The sequence below is a fragment of the Anser brachyrhynchus genome (genome assembly GCF_964034855.1).
Source record: "Anser brachyrhynchus genome assembly, chromosome: 23".
NCBI classification, from domain to species: domain Eukaryota; kingdom Metazoa; phylum Chordata; class Aves; order Anseriformes; family Anatidae; genus Anser; species Anser brachyrhynchus.
In genome coordinates, this window is record NC_137716.1 from 3,675,801 (window position 1) to 3,699,755 (window position 23,955).

Consider the following 23,955-nt stretch of genomic DNA (forward strand, 5'->3'; position numbering starts at 1 on the left):
TAGGCCTTAGCAAATACATATTCTCCAGGCAGAAAAATTAGATGAAGTGATAATACTGCTTGCAAAAATCCTGGAATAATTTATTGAAGGCTAGAGTTCAGATGAGAAAAATCTATCCTCATCTCCAGCTGGATGAATTACAGATTTGTCAGAGCATTTCAAAGTCATCGTAACGACCCAGCACAAAGCAGCATTCATCTATGGACATTTGGGGGCTACAAACTGGTGCCACTTCAGTCTCTTCTCGCTCCCTTAGGTTTAGGAACAAGAACCCCAATTTACATGACGCTAATCAGCAAGAGTCCTGGGCTGAAATATGGATTACGCTACAGTTTTCTCAGTGATCCGTGCAGAAACTGTTTCCAAATGTCCAACCGTGACCAGATTCGCAACCATATGTAACACTAAAAAATCCTTTGTGGGGAAGCTTGAACGGAGCAGCAGAGGAAAAAGTTCAGCTTTCACAGCTCCTCCCTCACTGAGGCAGAGGATGCAGTAACTTCAGAGGCAGGGGAGCTCTGTAAGACAATTAGTGCTGCTGCTGCACGCTCTGCCTGCTCGCTGGGATTAAACAAGAGCCGTCAGGCTCCCCGAAATACTCAGGAAATACGCCAGACCATAACACGAACATTTACCCAAGGCGAAACACCACCTTCAAAGGTGACAATACCCTTTTCCTTTCTTGGCTCACTGCTAACGTTGCACAACGAAGATAAAATCCAGCACCGGGATGGTTTTACTCGTCTGGTAAGTCTGCAATGTCCTTACCTGTAAGAATGATGTTGGGGATGTTTCCATGGCTGGAGTAATTCAGCTGCTGCGAGTCCTGCAAGCTGCCATGACTGCCGGTAAGTCCCATCATGGCTGCCTGGGAGTAGTTAAGGGTGGAACAAGGGCTGTACAGGCTGTTGGAACTAATGGCGTTTTCTATCATATTAAACTGTTCGAGCTGAAGACCAAGGTACAAAGGAAATTATTACTTCCAACCGTCAAGAAACACAGCAAAAATAACTTACAAAGCTCAAGTATGGGAAGTAGAGTTGAGAAAGACAGGCAAACAAATTCATCTTTAGGTTTTGTTGATCAAAATACGGTCTATTTTCACTTAACTTTCCAGAATACTTCACTGCCAAATTCAGAGTGCAGGGAAATGAGGGGAGAATTGATGCCAAAATAAAACTGTTGCTTTCATTATCGGAAGAACAAAAGAAAAGGTAGCTTTAAAGCAAGGTAAAATAAACAAATAAATGAAACAATTCATGCCATTAATTCAGGTATCTGCCCATCAAGCACTGCCTCTCAGAAGCCGTCTCACTTTTATCTGCTACCAGAGCATGTTTAACAGCTGAATGAATCAATGCACTGGCTGGCCAAAGCAACGAGGGTGCAGGTCTGCCTGCTAGGTTTTGGTACTGTACATGACTTGTTTGCCAATTTTAGGAGTAAACATTGTTAGCGCATACACGTGAACCCTTCCCAAATGTGGCTGTAGCCACAAATGTCTGCATTTATTTATTTTCATTATTTCTAATCCAATAAACTTGGCAGAACACCTTGAAAAACATCTGCTATGTTGGCTAAGAGGGAGGAAAGGGGAAAAGAAGAATGGGGAGGAAAAAAAAAGAAAAGAAATCCCTAAGTATTGCAAACTAAAAATGAGAGGTAAACTTAAAAGGACAAAAATGTGCTATCACATAAAATAATCAGGAGTTGAATTATATTTACTTTAAGCTGAAAGTGGCCGAAACATAGCTGAAAATCTGAGATGAATTTGCTCACCTGATGGGATAGGGCATTAGCCTGCCTAGCTGTCATCTGCTGATCATAATAGGAGTCACCAAATACACTCCCCAGAATGGAAGAATGCTGAAAACAAAACAGAGTCTTTATGGTGCAAAAATCTCACAAACAGAGGTACCCACGGCGTGCAAGTGACTCGAGCCTTCCAACCGATGCTTCTCAGAAGTTAGTTAGCAGTGCCCCGTTTTATTACCAGCCACTAACCACCACCAAGTCCGTAAATATTCAGCGTTTCCCTCCAACACACAAATCCTTCCACGTTACGCTGCCTTTCGTTAAGCACAAAAATACAGTCAAGGAAACCAAACAAACTTCCTCACGGAGGACATACAACACATAAAACTTCTGATTTATGAGTACAGATGAGTGCGCTAGGTAAGACGAGAAATAAAAATCGCTCTGCAACCGCAGCTTTTTGGTGAACTTCTTTGTTTTGGTGAGAGACGAACCCAGACAGAGCCAAACTGCGCGTTCAAAACGCGATGCAAAGCTGATCGCCAGCACACAGGGAGTGGCTAACTCACTGCCTCCGCAGCCTCGTGTCCGCTTAACGGCCAGCTTCACCAAGACAACAACGTGCCAGAACAAAATTGACATTTTACAGTCATTGCACTTCAGCTGGAGATCAGAAAAGTTAACGAGAAGGCCCAGTAGAGCATGGAACCAGCGGTTCAGAGACGAGAATCTCAGGAGGAATTGTACGGCCTTGCTAATTTGACTGTCCGCTCAGCATGGCAATCATTTACCGGTGATTCTCCATCATTTACCAGTTATTCTAAAGGTGACCAAGAATTTTAGGTCAGTATTTTAATAATGCTCGGCACTACCCCAGAGAATTGCCACACAGAAGAGAAACCACAAAGAGATCGCTCCGTATCTCAAACCATCGCAAGCAAGCTCACAACGGAGCATCTATAAAAGATGGTGTGTACAAGAGCCGATTTGCATGGAGTTAAATACCTTGCATAGCATTTTCCAGCTGTTTTATCTGCACATTAAAAGAAGAAGGCTACAAATTTTCTCCTTAAAAACCTAAGCAGCGTATGTAATTAAGCAGAAGCCTAGGAGGTACAAGGACGGTTACACCAGCCGCCACAGTCAGAAACGCTGAACAAAGATCAAGGTACTCAAAAACACGGGGTGATGTCCACAACAGTGAACATGAAAATCATCTCAGCGAACAGCACGCCACATTTTAAGCATTCTCCTCCTACATCGGTAGCACATCTCAGTTTTATTTGCAGGCTGCATGCAAGGAAAAGAAGGAAAGTCTTGCACAAAACTGCCGACGCCCTCCAGGAGAGGGGACTAGCATGAAAGAAACAATCATCTGTTCTTTTTAAAGCAAGCAAAACCCTTCCCACCTCCAGCCAGAACCCTCAGCTATCACATTAGACGGACGTTTTCGGATAAATGTGGCATCAAGGGAGGAATGCACAGCCCAAGAACAAGGCTCTGTGGGGAAGGTCGCTGAGTTCAACACGAGCCGCGCGTGCTGCACAGCTCCTTGCTGAGCAGATCCTGTTTGATCCCAGCACCGCCTGGAGCATCACTGCGAAGCGCTTTCCACCAGCTGCACGCGAGGGTGTGGACAGGGTTCGGATGCACTTTGAGAAGAGAGAAATTTGCTGCAGAACGGCGCTGCTGGATAACGTCGGGAAGTTGAAACACAAACCTCACGGACCTCCGAGGGGCTGCGCTTAGAAGCGTGACATTGGCAGGGTCAGGAATAGCAGCAGACAACTGCCTCCAAATCTTTGTCAGAGATCATACAGGGACTTCTCAGTAAGAAAGGGTTTAACTGAATGAATCCGCCTCTTCCTTACGACTGACTAAACAGGGCCTGAATAGGTTTTTATGGACAGAAGTACGATTTTGATTCACTGAGTTCACTTTCCTGGGCGTTTATGATGTGTCACAGCTGTGACTGCAGAACAGAAATGACAGCTTTGCAACTGAACGCCCTACTCCGTGCCCTCCTAAGAAAGGGGTAAAAGCGGGAACTTGGAGCCTCTCTTCCCATTTACCACCCGGTCCTCAGCACCACGGGGGCTGCTCCATCCCTGTGAGAGTGGGCTGCGAGGAAGTGACCAAACATCACAAGAGCACATCGCACCGGATAAGAGGAAAGCAAAGCCCTGCTGTGAAGTTACACTTAAAAAAAAAAAAATTACAGGCACTTTCCTTCTTTAAACCACTGACATCTTGCTTGTTGCCCTGTTACACTTTGATCGGCATGTTTTGATGGCTACTCAACCTGTTGCATGTGCTGCGTGAAAAAACAGAGTGTAGAGAGCATAGAGCTAACTGGAGCAGGCAGATCAGGACCAGGCAGCTTCACTATCACGGCAAAATCATTCCCATCCTAAGCAGCAGACACAGCTTCAGAACCGTGTGATGTTTTACAACAATCTCTAACGAAAAACGTGCACTTCAGGATGTCACCTACTCCATGTAAATCAAAGCTGGTTTGGACCAGCACTAGAAATACAGTTTCTATTTGAGAGCTCCAAGGAGAAACAAAGTATGGTTTTTTTTCTTCATTTAATTTTTGACATCTCATTTTTACAGGAGCTTTTCAGAAGTAGGGCAAAACCTAAGATTTTTGCATTCCACTAAGCATTGCTCCCAAGCTAAAAAGTTTAGGCAACATGAAAAATAATGAACAGGAGACCAAAATCTACTTGTGCAAGTCTACCTTTGTAACCCCTAACAAAACTTACAAGCCCATGTTTTCCCTCAGCTCTGAAGTGTACCAGTTATTACATTTTTAAGCACTGAATCTCCCAAAGGAAACCAACTGGAAATGTCATTACTTCAACACTTCAGAGTCCTAAAATAATTTATTGACAACTCTGAAAAACATCTTGCTAACACCATCTCCTACAGAAACACTAGATGAGGTCTGTTTTGTCAACAGTACATCTCCTTGGGTTAATGATGTGGTGACTGCAAGAAAAAAAAGAAAACCACACAACCTCTGGCTTAAATTATTCGTCTAAAATACATACCATATTATCCAGTATTCAGCCATTCTGCTAAAAAAAAGCAGACTTCTATCTAATTGGAAGTGTATGCCAGGTGTTAGAGGAGAAAAGCACAGTAGTAATAAACAAGCCACCGTCAGTGAAAAGCCATGCAAACACAAAGCTGAGAACTACAAGCAGAGCTTTTCAATTCGTGTTTGAACAGGAAGGCCTTCATGTAACAAACAAACAGCTAAAACACGAGAGCAAATAGATTTGGAGATGTGGAAAGATGAAAAAAAAAAGCTTCTGGTGAATGAACCGTATGTGATAAAAATCAAACCACAGATTTCTATTTTTAGAGCATGTCACTCACATCACACTGATTCACTGCAGAATGATTTAACCTAAAATTAATTGGAGAAACAGGAGCAAGTGGGAGACGTCTACCCGGTCACACCTACTTTATTCCACTCTCACCAGCCAGTGCCAGACTGTGCCACAATGGGAACGTTCTGCTGTTGGAACCAACCTGCTTCTACTTGTGGCAGATTATTCTACAGACTAATGGATCCTGCTATTTGGGAGCTGCCCCCATAATCACAACCCAGCTTTTTCTTTCCCCATTGCTTCTCTCCACACCTGTATTTGCAGCCTCAAGAAGTCCGCTGCCACAGGCAACTCGCTCTCCACTGCTACCTTTTGGTTTATTGACAGAGGTAGGAAAGCTGCAGTGTTTTTATTTTAGCCAAAGTAAAGAACTGCGTGGATACTTTTAAAGAGGACAATACTGAAGTTAAGTAGTATTAATAAACCCTTCTCATTTTGCATGACTTACAGTGTCCTGCTTGAAAATAGCAGAACACAAGCAAGAGTTTACAGGGTAAAACAGGCCCAGCAGGTAAAATCATAGCCAAGCCTGCACTCCCCACACTCCAGTACTTTGGACTGACCGGTGGCAACAAGCCTGTGGACAAAACCAAGAGTTACTGAGAAGTCAAGGGGGAAAGAAAATCAAACACAAAATCAAAATCGTCTGTGCTGCCCAAGTGACAACTTGACCTGAGAATTTGCAGCAAGACTGGCAACAGCTTCGCTCTAGGTGACAGCCTAGAGAAGTAAGGTTGCGTGTTTCCTCTGAGCCACACACAGAACACAGCAGAACTGGCAGAAGCAGGCAGAAGGAAGAAGTTAAGAAGCAATTAAGCAAGGGTTAAGAAAATCCAGACAGTCCTGACACTCGGATCTCTTACTGAGCTTACCAGTGACCTGTCTCTGGCTAATGGCAAGGAGAGACGAAGCTTCTGCTTTGGAACCATGAAGGGGCAGCACTTATTTAGATAGGATCCTCCTTACAGCCTTAAACGTTAAATGACGAAACAGAAAATGTATTTTCAGACTCTGTTGTGATGCTCTGTAAGAATTTTGTTCACCTTGTTTCTACAGGTGGGATTTGGGAAAGGGACAGCCACGTGGATCTATTTCAGGAACATCAGATTATTTTTGTGCTGAAAATGCACTCGGTTCCCTTACAATTAGGGCACCCTTAAAGAAGGCTTGCTTTTAATTGTCTTGCAACTGCCAGATAAGAATTCCCTTTCACAGGTTTACATGCACACTGAGCTAAGACTTGCATATAGGACACGTGGATGTACAGATATACATACACAGGAAGAAAAACCAGGTGGCGTGCAAGACAGCATTTTCACTAACCCGTTACTTTCAGGCCACAGATTGCTTATTTTAAGAGCATTTTCTGCAATGTTTTCTTTCCAAGTGTACGTTCCCATGTGAAAAAGGTCCTGATGTAAATGTGTTTGGCCATACAAGTGAGATTTAGTGCTGCAGGAAGTTTTCCTGCTACAGGAGGCACTTAACAAGCTTCCCTCTCTCTCTCCCCTGCCCTCCCAACCTTATCTGTCAGCTCCTCCACAATATGGCTAATTGAAAGGGATACACCTCGAGGTTCTGTCCACGGTACACCCCACAGAAATAACCGTGTTAACAGTGTTCAAGCGAGTAGCTTTGATCAATAAAAAGGCAATTCACCAGCTATTGAAAAACTCTGGAACTGAATGAAACTGCAAACAAGATGAGACACCAGGAATGCATGAGGCACATACAGTTACAGTGAGGCAACTATGGGTCAGTAATGGAGAGACTCAACTAAAAACAAACACGAGAAGCAAGGCCTGTGGAAGCACAGAGTCCCTTACTTGAGGGGAGCTGCCAGGAGAGAAGCCTTGATTGGAGACAGGAGAGGTGGGAGACTGGTTGGCTGGGGAGCCAGCATTACTGCGGTACTGCTGGAGTGAAGCCTACAGAACAACACAGAATTAAAGACCATGGGATTGATGGAAGGTTGGAAAGTTATCAACTGTTGGCGCACACAGCTTGAGGAAGCTGGGAGAACCATCCTCTTCAGCAACTCTTGGCTATATATGAAGACACGATTGCTGTGAACAATGCCGCAAAAAGGAGAAAGTTAAGGTACCGGCGTTGGCACGGTCTCGTCTGGCCGAGATCTAAGAGCAGGGCAGGGCTGTTGTACAACCAAACTATTTAAATATTCTTTTAATGGAACTCAAAACAGTGGGGAAAAAAAGAAGTTGGTCAGTGAACAATTTAGGGAAAAAGCAGTCTCGAAATCTGGGAGTAACTATTTTCAAGTCAAATTTGATTGCCGTACCCACACATTCTTAACCTGCGTTTACAACACTCTGGAAATCCGTCTCACCTTACCCTGCCTAATCTTCAACAGCCTAGCTGTGTTATCAAGATCAAAGGGCATAACCACAAAGACCAAAATCCTTCTCAAAGCTGCATTTCACCCCAGGACATGGAACAGACACTGTCTGAAAATTCACGAAATGTTTTGCAGGTTTAATATTAGTTATATTTATATTGTTCTCAGTCTTCCTGAGAACATGTTTTCGAAGATTTACCTTTTTGTTGGCCACAGAGAACCCTAGGCTTGAACAAATTAAAAATCTCAAAGGCATTTGAATAGAATGCTGCAGTAATTAATGTAAACTAAGTACAGCTCTTCCTATTATATTTGCCTTAGAAATTTACAGATGATTGAAGAAAACCTGCAATCCAATAGTTCTAAGAAAAGGAATAATTTAATCAGAGAGCTATGCGGTGCAGGAGAATGCGAACAACCAATGCTTTCTGACATTAAACTCTACAGATCTCAAGAAAATGTCTTAACCTTTTTACATTATGTATTGCTACTGATGCACTTCAAGCAGACATCCAAACTACAGCAAAAGGAATTTCAATACTGTTTTAATAACCTGCACGGGAGTTGTCAGTGAGACTGTAGCACAGCTCAAATGGCTTTGTGATAAGCTAGCTTTAAATTTGATTTATATGCAATTTCAATTGCTTTAAAAGATAAGCATAGCACCCAAAAAGTTAAGGTGATAAAGAAGTTTAGGATGAGGAAAGCAACACAGAAAGCAAAGAATGAAAATCATCTGTACTAGTAGCTACCCTAAGTATTAGAATCAAAACATTTGGACACATTTTGAGTAGGTCGGTATCCTTTCCACTGCTGGAATTGGCCTTCTTCTTCCCCTTCTAATCCTGAAAGGGAAGTAGCTTCCTTCAAGAAGCACTTACCAGCACAAATCGTTAAAATTTCATCCACAAATGAAATCCATGGTCTAGTGCTAGATCAATAAAGAACGAGTTCTCCCCATTATCTAACCAGTTACTGTCATTACAACACTGCCAGGAGGACACTACAGGTCAGGCAACCAGGATCTGATAGAGCAGGGGCACAATGACCAGAGAACGAGCTGTGAAATTCTTCCTCAGCTAGCTTGTTACCCTGATCTCGCTCTCTATTCTGGACTTTTATATGCAGAGAGAGAGAGAACATTTCACAACAAACCATGGCAAAACCAGCACGGAAAGAAATCTGCCCAGAAATCATCACTCCTGTGTAGGTATATAACCCATTTCCTATCAAGATCTAAAAGCAGCTACAAATCCAATTTTGGGGGATAATAATGTATGCTCTATAAATCCTTTAAATGAAAGGTTTCTAAATATAGAAAGTGCCTGGCTCTCTCCAACTTCGGGAAACTGCTTGTTAGCAGGTTTCTTGATCAAAGTTCTGTTAACTCCTCAAGCCTACGGCATTTTGGAGGTGCATTATATTTAACAGCCTGAAAAAGTATCAATGCAACAGCAGCAGCAAGCTATAAAATAAACGCTGATATCCAGGATTCAGGCTGCTCTAATCAAACACGAAGTCACAAGTGACACCATTTTATGAAACTACGGCCACCGTAAGCACACCCGAAAACCAAGTTCTGTCTATAAAGCATTTGAAAATGGATTAAATCAAAACCATTCTACTTCAGACTCCACCTAGAAGTGTACCTATCACAAGGGCTGTCCAGCTTGAACCCTGACTCTATGTTGCACGCTACCACGTTTTCAAAATGAAAGCTTTATCTTTTTCAGCTCTACCCACGCTTACCGAGTTGATGTCTATTCCCATTGATGGTTGGGTCTGGCTACCCGGAGGTGACTGTGGGATGGTAGAAGGTACCGTGACGGAGAGTGGGGGGAGTTGTGTTCCTCGCTGTAAACCAGAGGTCTGCATTAAAGGAGTATTCTGAGGCAGGGTACTTGCCACCTGGGTCTGCTGCTGTTGCTGGGAAGTTGTCTGGGTAAAAAATGGGTATGGGGGAAGCTGCTGTTCCAGAGACAACGCATCCATAGCCACGGCCTTAAAAAGAAAAATAAAAATCATCCACACTGGCAGGTAACTCCCCTTAATTTTCAAGCATATTAAGTTTCACATCAAGTGAACCACACTAAATCATTCTTGCATTTTCAAATGTTACCTAAAGGTTTAAAGACAGTCAAGACCATATTTCAGAGGACTTAGTATCATCTTCGCTGTACAATAAGCAAAAGCCCAACTGAATGTCCAGATGAGGAATTGAAAGCTAGTCAGTACTGGAATCGCATTATGAAATCAATTTTAAAAGCTAACTGAGCTTCTCACATGGATTAGAGAAATGTCTTCCAAATTTCAAGGACAACGTCTTCAAAAGAAAAGTGTCTTGATGTTTAGCAAGGTTTTAGAAAAGTCAAAGTAAAATCTGTGTCCTCTACAAACCTCTCACTTTTTAAGGTACAGATTAACAAACACATTTAAAGAAGATTACAGAACAAGAAAGATGAAGTTACAGTCATTTACCCCCTAGGTGAAGTAAAACAAATCACCTGTGACCAAAAATTGTAATTCTCCAAGCAAGGTCCTACCTGAGTAATTGGTGACAAAGGGGAAAGCGTAGGAGACATTTGCTGTGACTGTGGTCGCCTCGAGTCTGCGCTCAACGAGAGAGGGCTGACGGTGGGCTGACGGTGCTGCTGGGAAGGGGCTGGCGTCGTCGTCATTCCTGCCAGTAAGGAACAAACGAGCTCAAATGGGAACGGAGCAACGGTTCGTTGATACTGGTACAGAGGTAATTACTTGATCTGTCAAAAATGTACGGCCTGGGTTGACGACGCAAAGTGCTGAATGTGCCTAGGCCAATCAGGCTGAAATTCGTTAGCTAATTTGCAACTTTGTCAGGTTAAAAAGCATCAGGAAGAGAGCAAGATCCCTGTGGTTGTTTATCCTGAACCTAAACCAGTCACAGTTGTGCAGGACTGTGCACAGATACCAACTTGGAATTGAAATAAGCAGACCAGCTCCAGAAGCACTGTGCTTCCCCAGTGGTTTATGGAAACAATAGGCACCGTTCTCGCACGCCCCTGGGCTGCACACAAAGAGTCCAAGAGCAGCATGTTCTCCTCTATTTGTAAGAGCTGAAACTTCAGGAAGAAGATAACAGATCATGTAACAAGACTAATCAGAAGGCACTTGTGTTATTATAAAAAGCAAACATCTATTTAATGGAAAATGCAGAAGAAAAACTGGTTACACAGGACGTACTCCATTTTAATGGCATACCAGTGCACAGGAAGGCAGGAAATATCCCTCGCACTCTAAAGAGCCCTGACCTAGCAGGGGTTAGGGACAGACTAAAAGTAATTTAGCTTTACTCAAATTCAAGATAAAACCTGCAAGCTTTGAAGCCTCTCCTGTTTTCTGCCTCACCCTAGAGGAACTGAGACACCCTGGAAAGCAATTTCAGGACAATCTCTCCAGTGAGCTGTTCTTCCAGAGCTGCCAGAAAGGAGGAATTCACAAGAGCCTGAGAGCTCCTCAGCACTTGGCACCTGCTCAAGGCTTCCAGGCAGGCTGCCAGGGAGCCAGGAAGTCCGGGCTGCCAAGGAGCCAGCAGGCAAACTGGCTCTAACTGAGCAGATTCTGAAGACTGCCTGGCTTCCCGCACGATGTTTTCAAAAATCAACACCGTCTCATGGAACATGTCAGCGAACTGACAACCTCAAATGCACAAATGTGTAGCCTAAGTTGCTGGCAGTTCTTCATAACCTGACAGGTGTTTTTCCCCACCTTTACTTGGGGCTGCTACAGGCATGTCTGCACAATGCACAGAGCTCCTACAAAAGGCTCAGAAGTGTTTACATTTTCTGCTCAAGATCTCGAAGATAAGGAAAGGAAAGGAAGGTTTGAGAATATCAGTTTAAAAAAAGCCAAAACACTGACTACGCCATTGATTAAACTATGGGAGAGTCTCCAACACAAAGCAGCAAACTCATCAATGAATGTACCTTTCTCATTTGTAGTATCTTTCATAGATCAGGAAATGTTTTCAAAGCAATTACATACCTACTGGTTTGCTTTTATACCATTTACTCAGCTAATTACGGGTAGTGCAAAAAATTTAGCAACCCGGTCTGGCCTAACTCCATGGAAGTAGTTTGTTTCTTTTTATATACACACCACCTTTCTTAACAAAGCCTTGCTACGCTCTACTTGAATGAGAGCCCATCCCTGAAACTTTGTGTAGTCTGTTTTGAGACCAGAAAGCTTTCTGAAGGGTGCCAAAAGCTGCTGATTTCCTCTCTACTTAGAGGGGTAAACTGTATTCTTGCTTCCTTCTTAAATGTAACTGCTCAGCCATAACACTACATTAACCTGATTAGAATTATTTCCTTTTTACCAATAGATGAGAGGATTTTTAAGTGGGTAAGTGAATCCTGCCTAACACAGGAAATACATTTCTATTTTTGGATAGAGCACTTTTCTTCTGTTCTAGGAATCAACCGGCTGCAATTGTCACTGACAATAAAACGCAACCCTACTCACAAGGAGGACCTAGGGAAATTATTAAAAAAATAACAATCACCAGTTTAGGCCATTTGCTTAAGTTAACTAGTCTTGAAATTATCAGTTGATCAGTAGGAACACTATAAACTGCCAGCATGGCTTTTTTTTTATTTTTTTTTTAAATAAAACTATCAGTATTGCCAAAGTGCAAAAGCCCCAACAAAGCTCAGACTCATGCTGAACAGCTCAAACAGCAGCAGCATTTTGCAAGTACTTGCAACAAAAACTACGCTCAAAAGGCAACGATTTCGACACAAAGGCACCATAGTGAGAGTGAAGTGTGCACTTGGTATTGCTTCCCAAAGCCCTTCTGTATCATGAATCCTGACTACTGAGGATATTTTCAAAAATCAGGCAATCAAGCTTACAAAAACTAGCAAACCTTGTAAACTCTCCGTATCATTTTGACTGCTCAAAAGACAAAATCTGCTTCAGGTGAAGCAAAATACACTCCAAAAGAATCCTCACTGGAAAAGAAAGTATTCTAAAGGAATGAAAACAAAAGGCCTACTTAAGGTATTCCCATAATTCAAATGCTGTTGGGGATTAAGTACAATGAATTACAAGGGAGGCACATTTTGGATGCTATAGTCTGTCCTATAAAGTCATATATAAACAACAAAAAAGCAGACTTGGGCATGAAGAACTTGAAAAAAATGTAAGGATATTTGTAAGTCAAAGCTAAATACAGCTTTATCACTTTTTCATACAGAAATGGCTTTTAAAAAACTTGTTTACAAAGAGAAGTCAGTCAACAGAAGTACAATTACCCCTCAGACAAAACAGTATTATTCAGCAACGCGACTTCCATGCTGTAAGACAAGTGACATATTACGGACAATCTGTTAAAACACCGCAGAATCGTGATCTTACCCTGACTGGCAGTGCTGATGCCCAAGTGAGTCAGATTGGCAGCAAGATTTCCGGTACTGTTGGAGCTACTCAGGGCTGGGAATGTGGATTCCTCAGGATCTAACGGTGTTGGGAGAGGGGAAGGGAAATGGATGTTTGTCAGGTCTGGAAGGGAGCCACCCGTGTTATGCGTAGCAGGAATCAGCGTTGTAGTGTTTTCCTGGTCAGCTGATGGAAAGATGCTAAATAAAGGAGAGAGGAAAAAAGACAACTCAGTTTAAATTTCAGCCTGGACAGATCCGTACAAAATCATTTTCAAAAAAGGGAGGTGCCATATACAGAAACATATAGTGTATTTTTGATAAACCAATTAGACACATAATAGACAAGGGGACACTCACACTAGTTTTGGCTTATCTTGCATCTATTCAAGAGGAAATTCAAAGTACAATGGTCTTTCTTAAAGATCTCAATGCTCTTTAAAAAGATGCTCAAAACTTACTTGATTCCTGGAACTTCACATGATTTAGGTCTTGATGACCCAGTCTAAAACAGAAGGAGGAAATTTTTAGAAGCAAAGATACTTGAGATTAATGTTTATGACATTTTATTCAGAAAAATTTATTTATTGCATTTCTAGAGCTATGCTTCTACGCAAGAGCTCTGTGAAGGTCTTAGAAAAGGCATGTCATCTTTGTTTCCTTTATCGATTGACCCAACAAGGCTCAAATTTAAAGAGTTTCTCCTGATATAATCAAATAAAATACATATAAAGTGCCTTTCTGATCGAATGTTTAATGATATGTTGCTAAATATAGCATTTCATCTCTGATCTCTGGAAGTAGTTGTTTGGCAATATTTAGAGCATTAGTATACCTAAACATGTTTAGAAAATGAAACCTCTACTCTTTGAAATGTGAGATTCCTACCTTTTTAGTGTCCCATCCTTGCTTAGAGAGGGTTTTGTCTGCCTCAGAGGTGGTTTCCTCCATTCCAGGGACAGTCAGCAATAAAACTAAAAAGAATGATAACAAAAGGAAGCTTTTCAGAAATAAATTTTCAGATTAGGAGTTTAACTATTTTCGAAACTCTTGTTATTATTCAACATGGGAGTGGTACTCTACTGTTTTGAGATCATCAAAATTAAAAAAGCAAACACCGAAACAGACTACGATAATATTTTATCAACATGGAGAAGTTCCCAGTGTCAAAAAAAAAAAAAAGTTAGCTGCAAGTAGAACAAGATTTTAAAAAGCAGGTATTCGATTCACCTTAAATTCAAGGAACTTTCAAACTGCAGTTAGAACAAAAAAAAAAACATACTTTTCAGTACTTTTAAAAATTTTCGTGTCCAATTTCATCCATTTACATCTAAATGGAAAAATGTGTGCTGGTACCTAGTTTTTCCTACCTTTCACATTTTACACAAGTGAGATACACCTGTTACATCTAACGGGTGGCCAATGGGACAACTCTGGGGTGATAAAATCCAAACTGTATCTCCTGGGACAGAGAAACACTATAAAGTTTTCCATATTCCAAGCGTGTCTGTTTGTTCAAAGCAATCAGCTGTTGCATCATGCTAATAGCAAAGTGACAAAGAAACATCAAAAGAAAGTACAGTAAGGGAGATTCAAACTGATGACCAGGAGAGTCGTATGATTAAATTCGTATTTAAGCAATATACTGTAAGATGACTGCTATTTAATGTTTTTACAGCGCTAGAAGCATTATTTGGGAGAGCTGCAGTACAGTGCACAGGCATCCGAGTGATGTGCATCCACCTATCTCTGGGGTGTTGTTCAAGGAATAAATTCTCTAGACAGATTTAGGAGCTTTTAATGCATTTCTTGAACTGGCAGCAGAAACAAGGGCCAGCAGAGGGCACCAAAATTGTTAGTGCCTGAGGGCTGTGCTGCTCCTAGCTTGTAACTGGAAATATTATTAGAGTATCATTTGTAAACATAGCCTCTGAGGGCATATAAACTGGGGGTCTCAATCCCATAAAAACTAGATGAAGTCTTGCTACTTCATGATATTATATCTTAGTATTATGCTGTTGTTTTTGTAGCCTGTCACAGTCTTAATGCAAGAGGCTTATTCAGAAAAATACTGAAAAAAAATCTTAAAAAAAATTCTGAAAGCCAGCTCAAATTACATAGGTCTCTAGGTGAAAAAATCAAGACATTTTGAATTTGCTTCTGGTCTTCAGCGTGCATGCACTTCAAGATTTAAGTTCTATCACAGAGTCAATATATCCTGTTAAGCAATGGCATATGAAAAATTACATTAAAACTCTCAAGGTTTTGTGACAGATTTACAGCTTTGCATATCAAAACTTTGGTCTCAGATGGAAAGTCAGATATCTATCAGATTAACTTGCCAGGAAAAAAAACAGCCACCTTTAATATTTCAATGCAGAATCAATTTCCAGAATTTAATTTTTGATAGCTAGTACTTAATGAAGTTAACAATGTGAAATTCCTCAAGTCATTAGTGTAAAATTGACAAATTAATAGCCAGGTCCAAAAGAAACACCTATTACAGCAATTTTCTCCACTGGGGTGATAAAACTTGCTATGGCACACAGCAGCCTGTCAACAGCTGCTCAGTAACCTACATGAAATGCCAGTGGGTCTCTAACTTGTCTACAAGCTACTGGAAACCTCTAGCACCCCTGACAGCAGTCTAACCACCAGCATTCCACAAGTCCAGATTACTTTCCCCCACAGGGCAAGTTCACAGAATGACTGGATATGGAGTGAAGGAAAATGCTCCGTCTTAGCTTTTTTGGACTTCATTATACAGAAGAGTACATGAGGTCCTTTGTTCAAACTGTTCTTTAACCAAATCTAGAAAATGTTATGCATATATGTAGAAATAGACGAACACCAATACACGTCCATATAACCTGAAGTACAATGCTTCTAGTAGAACAAATTTTTTTTTTTAGTGTTTTTCTCTGTTACCTCTTTTCTGCTGCATGTCCTGTGACCCTCCTGAAAAGGATTCTTGTTGAGCTGGAGTCATAGTACTCTGGTGCAAGGCAGAATCAGAATTCGTCCTGAAAAGAAGGCAAAACAAATTATTTTTATTGTCAGCTCCTCCAAATGAAAGAATGCATAATCTCATACAATTGCAACCAACTCAGGAAAACCTGCATTCACTCCGCATTAAAAAACAAAATCTGTATTTGGCATACACCAGGCATAATTTCTTTGTGAAACAATCAATTCACAGAACACAGAACAGAATTAGTTCAAGTTTGAAGAGTAATTGTTTCAATAATGGGATTGAGAGGGATACAGGAAAAACTGTTTACCATAGTTAGAAAATAATTTGATATGCTTTGTTAAGATCGTGCATGATCAAATAAGGCAGTTTAAGCTGAAAGCTGCTTATACATCCTCTAGTTATACTAGTCTTTGAAAATAAAGCATTCCTGCTATAAAGGGAGGGGAAATGACCGGTTCAAGGATGCACGTGTGTTGTGGAGACAGGAACCTCCATGGCCAACATCTCTCACATCGCAGACTGTCTTTCCCTTGTGAAGGCAGGCCACCACTTTGCTCCTCCAGGGCCAGGAGCATAAGAAGTAGGAAACGGGCAACTCAGTGCTCCTTTCCATTCGAATGCTTGCATTGGCAGACCAGTCCCTGAGCACTGAGAAAACGCTGAGTCTTTTACAACTTCATAATTTCAGGATACGCCTTACAACATCTGGAAAGATTTACCTTTAAAAACATCACACTGGCTGACACCTTAAGTTTAAAGGCTGGCCATCTAAATGAATAAACATGATAGAAGAAAAAAAAAATCAATTTCTAAATTCAGTTAAGTCATAGAGGTTCATATGACCAACTGATGTGGGGAACAATAAAGGCCTTTTTGCACTTCAAGGTGTTGCAGTATCAGAGAACCCAGCCCAAATACTAACACACACATACACCACTGTGCTACTAACCTTCTCCAGCTTGTATCCGATGGAGGTGACAGGTACACAGTGCCATACGGACAGCTGTCTACGTGATTCAGTCAGTTAAGGGGAAGAACACCACTTCTTACTTAAGCAACAAGTCTATCTGAAATCTCCTCCTAAGGAATAATTCAAATTGCCCTGTCAAAACCACTAAGCTCACACGAGGAAGGCAAAGCAGACTCCCTATGGGGAACATACCGACTTTAACAAGGACAATCGAATCAAAATATTATCTTGCTCGTTGTAATATTTAAGCAACGGGACAACCATCCTCTTTTTCCCTTTCTAAACATTTAACTCTTCCTGAGAAGCCATCGCCTCTCCGCTCTCCCACTTACATATCCCCTTCAGTCCCTTCAAGCCCGTGTGACTGTGGCACATTTCAAGCCAGTCAGCAATAATAAGCTAACTCGTTTTCACAAAAAGCAGGAAGAAATAGTTCTTAGCAGATGTTAAACTTATGAAACAACTTGTAACGAAATGCACAATGAACTGCAAGGAATTATTCAGGTTTGGATTTACTCAGTTTTGAAAGGAAAGTCAGTTTCACAAATACTGCCTTGTCTTTTCCATCACAGGATCTCAGTCCCTCTCTGCTTCGTGTGTATTGTTATCCCCAGCTAGAGCTGAGCAAACAGTAAGGTAAATGCTTATTTTACAGAATAGTAGATATTTTTAGACTAGATCACAGTTCAGAAAAAGCAGATGACATTAACTGCTCAGAGATGGGAAGCAACTCCGCTGACAGGTGAGGAGAGGAGGAACAAGAGAACTGTAAAAACCGAGAAATACGATTTTGGTGAAAAGGCAGGTTTTCGTTGCCAGCTCATAAGCCAAAGGATATTTGTCTTCCATGCTTATCCACAGAGAGAGGGCGTCGGTGTGGGGATCCGAGGCGATTCCTGTCCCGGTACACTCTGTCCACCAGCCCGTGATGCCGAGTTGTCCTGCTTGTGTCCAACCCAGATGACTGAAAGGGAGTCTGAGAGACACGCATCAAGTCACAAGCAGAAAAATACATGCACGAGCCGTCTGCCAGAGCTTACTTATGTTGTATTAAAGCTTCTATTATTTTAAGCAATAAAACCCAGGAAAGACATGGACGAATGTAACCACGTACATTTTTTTCTCCATTTTCACTACAGCCATGGAAAGCAATTACCAAGGCTATCTCTTCCAGACAGAGATTAGAGACAAGTGGAGGCAGACTGCGCTAGATCTGCCCCTCATAAATCAGCACGGCTCTCCAACCTTTGTATCTCTGAAATACCAGAAGTGCTTGTGACAGGGAGCCTACTGACAACTGCCGTTTACATTCCCTTGGTGTAGCATGCAGCATGCATCCAGAAGGAACATGCTGACAACCAGAGCTTGAACTACAAGGGCAGGGGATGCAGGAAGAAGATGCACAGAGGTCCTAACAGTCACCTGAAGCTTTTAAGGAACACGCCGCTTTCTCTCACCCCTCCTTTCAGCATCATTATTTTAAGGGGACACTGACAAAATTCAGGGGAAAAAAAAAAAAAGAAAAAAAGAAAAGCAGTTTCCTTCCTCCTTTGTCTGGAAAAAGTTAGAGCATTGGGTGTTTTTGTGATTTTTATTTTGTTCAGGTTGTGCAGTAAACCGAGGTGGATCAATTCCCTCTCAATCTTATCAGCACCTATGTCTTGAGAGTGTTTACTTGTCAGCAACCCATTTCAGAGAACAAGATGCCACGGAAAGCACAAAGATGAATTCCCAGGCTAATCTGGAAAACTTCTACATTTTCAAAAGCCCTTCCCAGAGCATACCTGCAGGGGGGAAAAAGGAAGTACCGAATGGTCAGCCTCTACACACACTTCAACAGCAATATATGGGCCTCGAGGGAAAAAAGCTACACAGCCTTCCACTCCCTGCCAATGTGAACAGCTTTGCTGAGTCCCTCAACACCATCTGCTTGGAAATCCAAAATTTCCTCCTCCATTCAGGTGCTGCACGTGGCAAATGCACTGTCCTGTCTGCCAAGCCATGAAGCCATCTGGCTTCCACATTAAAAAAAAAAAAATTAAAGCGTCCAGCTTTGGTTATTTTAAATGACCTTTTCTAAAAAGAAATTTGGCATTAATTTTGAAATCTTTTGTTTGTAATAACTCCTTATAGCACCTTTTGACTTTCCTTTTTTTTTTAAGCTAATGTTAGCTTCTTTTCTCTCTATGCATACACAATCTGTGTTAGTATAAATGGGTGCAAAGTGGCTGTGATGTTTATTTTCTCGCTTAAGGGCCAACGCTTTATATGCAGCAGAATATTGCTTTACTCAACATGTCACTAGCAGGAGAGCACAGTGACTTTTTACTGTGTTCCTGCCTGTTAAGATCACGGTGTTCTGCTTCAGCAAGCATGAGTTCTTTTGCACGAAGACTTCGAAACCTCAAGTCAGAGCATCTCAATTTTGGGTAATCTAAATTAAAACACATTGGTTTAATCTCTGCTACAAGTACTAAACAACAATCTAGTTCTATTTAACTGGCACCACACAGAACTGAAAACGTTCATAATTCCAAACCAAAAAAAAAGTCTCAAAATCTTCTTTGTACTGTTGTCACACTGATTCTACCCCAAAAGGCTGAAAAATTTGCAAATTAATACACACGTGCTAGGAAGAGCAACAGGAGAAGCCATTTCCCATGTCATGGTCCCAATCACAATGTTAAAAAAAAAAAGCCACTCAGTAGAACACTAAAAACGCAGAACTCACCTGGAATTTAAAAGGAAGCCAATGCACATTAGCATACAGATGAAGTTGAATGCAAAGATAGCTATTTCTTAAGTTTTATGGCACAAGTTGCACATAAAAACTCAACAAAAATCTGATCTGAATGTAACAGCGTCACAAGTAAACATGGACCATGCCCTGTCAGAGACAGAGCTACAATTAACACAGAGGGGAACTTTTGGGAAATGTTGTTCTCTGGCTTTCCAGGAAAAAAAGAAAAAAAAAAAGATATCTCAGGTGAATCCCTATCTTGCTTAGAAAAAAAAAAATCAGAAAAGACGACAAACACCTGAGAAAACAGGTATCAGCCCCAACAGTTCTGGTTTCTCTCAGCAACCAACACACAAAGCTTACTCCGGACCAAACACCAGACAATGTCCCTTTGTTAAATAAGCCCACCCCTGCAGGGCACATGATACTTAGCTATTGCAAACAATTCTGTTAAAAAAAAAAAAGGCAAAAAAAACCCCAACAGATCTGAGCATCAATGTTATTTGGAAAATGAAGAACTAGAACCGTTTCACTTCCTGAAAAATATTCAGGGATTTGAGATCAGAACCAAAACTCCACAAACCATGAAAAAAAAAAAAAAGGAAAAAACAAGCTAAATACTCACAGATGGGAAGGAAAAAGCTCAGTGCTCTAAAGCAACCGTGTCCCTTTAAGATTTATCAAGACATTGACTTAAGAAATAGAAACAAGCAAGGTAGATGAGGGGAGAAAGTGAGGAGTGGTACCCACTAACAGCTTACATTTCGGTGCCCCTTGGTGACAAGCAGCATTTGGGTAATCATTCTTCCTTTCCCAATGGAGTTTAACATGCAGGCTAAGTGCACATGCTCAGAGATTGCTTAAATCACAGGCCAAAACAGTGCCAAATAAACCACCGTCTGCAAGAAATTAATCCCCCATAAATCATAAGTAATCACATGACAGACCACAGCAAGTCCGGAGAGTCTGTACAGGAATTATTATGCATGTTCCAAACCGGGATGCATGGCAAAACCTGTATTTATGTGACAGACCATAACTCCTTCGGAGCTGGGACGGTGAATCAGATAAATACTGTGCATACCAGAAAAAGTGTAACGTGTGCTAAAATACGTATCTACCTGGGCAAACAGTACACCAGTCCTAAATACGTATTTGCACAAACCTAAATACTTGTTTACCAAAGAGACAGGAACTGCTCCAAAGGCTTCTGCCAGAGCTCCGTTGTGCTGTAAATGCAAAGAACCAAGATGCTCAGATACTAACCCTCTCACATCCACACAGGCTTCACCTGACCGACGCATCATGCAAGTATCTTTTGGCAATTTCATCATTATTTAGCTTAAACGTGAAAAACCTGGAACGCATTCATCACTGAAACAAATACATGTTTTTATTTTGTTGCTTGTCACCATTTGTTATCTGTAACGGTACCAACATTGGATTTTTATTTTTTTGTGTGTGTGAGAGAACACACAAAAACCTGGAGGTTTAAGGACAATTTGTTTCTGTATCCTCCTGTAGTCATTCACAAATTTTTGAATACTCACTTTTGATCACCCTGTTAGCTTCAGGACTAAAAGACTCTACATAGCAGCTGTCAGCATTGCCATCAAGCACAATAATACCAAAATACTATTACTTAAAGAGAACAGTGACTATGAACCCCCCTTACCAGAAAAAGACAAAATCTGTGGATCTTGAAAAGACCAAATGCCTATGAAGTAATCCTAAAGACTTCAAAACATTGTGACCCTCTGCATTGTACTCTCTGAAAACAACCGAATTAAAACAGCCATTTGCTTCTCCTTTTGTACAAGATTCAAGCTCCTAAGAGGAACCACAAATTCAGCTGCCCACATGTATGTCAAAAAGCATAGTTAGAAGTCGTCATCAATAGTTTCTCCGTATTTATTAAGCCAGCCTTCAACAGAAAACCACAAACTGAGAAATTTAATTTTTACCACATCCTCACAAGATAAAATGTGTTACTACTCAAAGAAAAATAATACAGAAGTTTTAATTACTTTGCACACCCTACATCGACTAACCATAGAAATCAGGAGTCGCAAAAGTATCCAACATCTAATCCTATCCACTACACAATATCTTTTGTCCATCATGCTAACACGGAGCAAAACACTTGTATAAAATGTTTGTTTTCTGTTCACAGTGCAAAACAACTGGAGTCACAACTACAGCTAGCAGACCCCTGCATTTACTTTTCAGCCAGACCAAAGAAAAGGGACTATTCTGAAAGCTGTTTATTTTCCGTCCCAAGCCCCTTCTTCCTCCCTTAAAAATCCACACGTTATTTCCATGGAGCATACACCTTGGCTGTCGTCTTCAACACTTCCACCTACCAGCACTTTCTACATCACCCTGTGCTACTTACTTCCACTTTTGCTTTGAGTCTACAGCATCTCTGCAGAAGATCTCATTATGAATCTGGTACCAAAAAAAAAAAACCAACAACAACCAAATTCACCGTGAATAAACACTGACAAAGAAACTGCATTGCCTTTGCCTAGTCTTGACACAAAAGCATCACAGCCAAGGCCAAGAGAACTATAAGCTAACACTAAATCTATACGATACCAAAATACACACTCATCCCATACACAGCCATGTTCCATTACAAAAGAGCAAAAAATTTTTAAAACCCGGTGGTCTGTTGAGGCCACGGTGTTATGTTCTGAACTGGCAGCTATTTCATGGTCTCCTGGGAGGGAAAAAATAGCATTAACAGAAAGAAACACCCTAATCAAACTCACCTGGAAGGGAAGATCCATGGCACTGTTTCCAATCTGATTCACATTTGGCAGTGACCCACCGTAGTACTGGCCACGACTCTGTCCCAGTTGCAAATATTGGGTTTTCTGCAGCTGTAACTGAAAGAAAACAAGGAGGAAAGTGTAAGGGCAACACAGGTGTTTTTCAGCAGTTTTAACTAACTCAATTATTCACCGTGTCAGTTATCGTCGAGAACGGATACCATCCATAAACAGCATGAATTTAACTTCTGTGAGTAGATGTCAATCTTCTGCACAAAGTATGGCTGGCAACCTGCCACATTAAGTCTTGTGTGGTAGTGTAAAGTGATGGTAGAAAAAAATCAACCTTATAGTCAGTAATCATATTCAATTTCCATCAAATAACAACCACGTGAAAGCACATGGTTCTTATGTCACCTGCTATTCTGAAAACTGGGACGTTAAAAACCCATGTCAGCCCGATCATAATTCTAATATCAAAATTAACCAGCTGGTCACACGTACAATATACACGCAAGAAAGTCATCTCAGTTTACCGTACTGAGTATATTCTTTAACCAAACATTCACCTTTTTTTTTTTTTTTTTTTAAGCAATCTAGCTAACAGATGTCTGCAGCAAGCTGTAGCTTTCCATCATTGGATAAATGTTCTTGTTTCTTGCCCCAGGAATAGCCCTTTAGAAAGGGCAGCAATACAGGTTTTCAAGGAAAAAACACACCAAACAACCAAGAAAAAACATCAAGGAATTCCTTTCTGAACAAGTACGCATGAGAATAAATGTGACAGCCAGCAAAGTTTCAATAAATGCTAGTTATCGCCCTTCAGCTCTGAATGACACCTCCCTGCTAAAACATTTGAGGATGTTTTCCCTGTAGTTGTATAAAAAAGCATGCAAGAGAGAAAGTTGATTCTTTTCCACTCGAACTAGAACTTGTCATTGTCATCTCTTTCACAAGACTCTACTGTCTCAACAGCTCATTAAGAAGAGCTAGGGTTTTTGATTATACTGTTCGCTATTGATCTTTCTTAATTTTTTAGTGTTGTAGTACCAGATTTAAAATCATTTCTCATTAAACTCTGCGATGCTCCCAACCCAAGACACCTCCATTTAATACTATGCTGCCACCAAAGCTGTATTTTACAGCGATAAAGGAGAATCTGGAACCATCTGAACACAACAATCCCACTCCCAGGGATACATCTTCCAAGGCCTCAAGAAACTACAATTAAAGTAGCAAAGAAATGAGCTTACATAAGTCCCTCTCCTCCCACTGTGGAGGAGTACGTATTTTATAATGTATGTTGTTCCTCGCTAGATGTCAACTGGCTCGTTTTGCACTCTGAAATGCAAGAACATTCCTAGATTGGTAGCAAAGGATTGTTTAAAGACTAAATGTTCAGCTCTTGGCCTAGATGCAGGTCGGTTGCTAAGGCACCGTAATGTGTACATCAACAAATCTGGTTTAGTTTCATTCAAATAGATCCTAAAGCCTTTGCCTTGCAATGCCAGAGTTTTGAAGAGCAAAGTTCGGAAAAATACTAGAAAATGCGGCATCCCCCAAGCTGGATG

General features: G+C 41.1%; 1 protein-coding gene across 4 annotated transcripts in view; it reads right to left on the reverse strand.

The window, feature by feature from the left end:
• CRTC1 (CREB regulated transcription coactivator 1) overlaps positions 1–23,955 on the reverse strand; it is a 52,885-nt gene that overhangs the window by 10,966 nt on the left and 17,964 nt on the right. The window contains exons 2-13 of one of the 4 annotated variants that reach the window (XM_080566420.1): positions 22,385–22,501; positions 17,699–17,846; positions 16,850–16,907; positions 15,855–15,949; positions 13,815–13,900; positions 13,388–13,431; positions 12,907–13,127; positions 10,056–10,192; positions 9,262–9,513; positions 6,983–7,084; positions 1,780–1,866; positions 769–949 (exon numbers count right to left, since the gene is read on the reverse strand). In XM_080566420.1, coding sequence (XP_080422546.1) covers positions 769–949; positions 1,780–1,866; positions 6,983–7,084; positions 9,262–9,513; positions 10,056–10,192; positions 12,907–13,127; positions 13,388–13,431; positions 13,815–13,900; positions 15,855–15,949; positions 16,850–16,907; positions 17,699–17,846; positions 22,385–22,501 — 1,528 coding nt within the window. Of the gene's footprint in view, positions 1–768; positions 950–1,779; positions 1,867–6,982; positions 7,085–9,261; positions 9,514–10,055; positions 10,193–12,906; positions 13,128–13,387; positions 13,432–13,814; positions 13,901–15,854; positions 15,950–16,849; positions 16,912–17,698; positions 17,847–22,384; positions 22,502–23,955 lie in introns of all 4 variants that reach the window. The other 3 variants (XM_080566421.1, XM_080566423.1, XM_080566422.1) reach the window with 3 other exon arrangements.